Source organism: Protobothrops mucrosquamatus, unplaced genomic scaffold (assembly GCF_001527695.2).
Source record: "Protobothrops mucrosquamatus isolate PMUCROS unplaced genomic scaffold, P.Mucros_1.0 scaffold949, whole genome shotgun sequence".
Taxonomy (NCBI): domain Eukaryota; kingdom Metazoa; phylum Chordata; class Lepidosauria; order Squamata; family Viperidae; genus Protobothrops; species Protobothrops mucrosquamatus.
Genome location: NW_015387195.1, coordinates 209,067 through 210,556, shown reverse-complemented (window position 1 = coordinate 210,556; position 1,490 = coordinate 209,067). Strand labels below are relative to the sequence as shown.

At 43.9% G+C, this 1,490-nt stretch overlaps 1 protein-coding gene across 1 annotated transcript in view; it reads left to right on the top strand.

Moving 5' to 3' along the window:
• Nucleotides 1-2: 2 nt before the first annotated feature.
• LOC107290660 (barH-like 2 homeobox protein) overlaps nucleotides 3-1,490 on the top strand; it is a gene marked incomplete at its 5' end in the record, with an annotated part of 6,834 nt that continues 5,346 nt past the window's right edge. Inside the window, one exon of the mRNA XM_015819563.1 lies at nucleotides 3-159. Within this exon, the coding sequence (XP_015675049.1) occupies nucleotides 3-159 (157 nt within the window). The remainder of the gene's footprint in view (nucleotides 160-1,490) is intronic.

Below are 1,490 nucleotides of genomic sequence, written 5' to 3'. Positions count from 1 at the left end.
CCTGCGCCCCTTACAGCACCAGCGTCTCCTCGCCCCATCCCGTCCCCAAACCGGAGAGCAACGCGGCCAGCGAAAGTTTCAGGCCAAAACTGGAGCAGGACGACGGCAGAACCAAACTGGACAAACGCGACGATCCCCAGAATGAGCTGAAATGCCACGGTGAGTGGGAGGGGGGGGGGCGCCGCGGGTCTTTCGGACGGCCCGGTGCGAAACTGTTATTATTTATTATTATTATTATTATTTATTAAATTTATATACCGCCCTATCTCCCTTACGGGACTCAGGGCGAGCGTTCCGTTGTTTACGTTTCGGAAAGCTTCCCCCGTTGTTCCTCTGTGCTTGGCGAATAGCCCCCCCCCCGCACCCCCTTTCCTGCTTTCGGCAATTGCTTGTTCTGAAAAGTTCGAGCCAACTTGGAAGGTTGGCTGCGAATTGGCTAAGCCGCTAAGGAGAGGCTCCAGCAACCTGGAAAGTATTTAAAAATAAAAGAAGTCCCCCCCCCCCCCCGCGTAAGAAAACGACAAACACAATCAGGTTATTTGCAAAAAAAAAAATCTCAGGAACCGTAAATGTTTTCCCTCTGTTTTTTTAATAGACAATCCATATAACTATAGTTTGAAGGATATATACTGTATATATATATCTTCAGTCTGAAATATATATATTTCAGACTGAAGCTACGTATCCCCCTCTCCCTTAAACAAAACAAAAAAAAGTTGATGCGAGTAGGAGAACAAAAAGAGTCTGCAAGCGTGCATTTCAACAATACCAAAATGCCAGCTGGGATTACTAGAGATTTTAAAATGCAAATGCATATTATAAACTGCGATCTGCATGCATAATTTCTAAACGTAGTTCACACCGATTTAGCAGCACTTCATTAGCAAGGCAGACCTCCTAAAGAATTTATAATAAAATATGGTTGTTGTTTTTTTTAAAGCAGGGTAACAAACCAAACGGGTGGGATCCAATCTGGGGTTCTTTTTCTTTCTTCTGGTTCCTTCCTTCCTTCCTTCCTTCCTTCCTTCCTTCCTTCCTTCCTTCCTTCCTTCCTTCCTTCCTTCCTTCCTTCCTTCCTTCCTTGAAATGTTTCTTCCTTTAGACTAAGTTAGCATTGTGCAATATTTTATAGCGTTTGTTTTTTGGGGGATACTTTAGAGAGCTGTGTGCAATAGTTAGGTTCTAAAATTCAAACCTACACGGCGTGCTCGGTCCTGCCACTTCCTGGGGGGGGGAATAAAAGACGCCCCCCTCCCCACTACCAAGGGAATCTCACTTAACTGGAAAGGCTGTGTGTTGTTGTTGGTTTTTTTTTTTTTGAAACGTGGTGATGAGAGAGGACACATTTCGGTCATTTTACAACCTTCGGCTATTTTGCAGTAACTAATAGGGCTGCTATTCAATTTGCCATTTTAGCACTAACATATGAGCGTCTAGAACCAGATGCAGAGTTTCGTCTAGGGTGTGTTTTTTTTTTTGTTTTTTTTTTG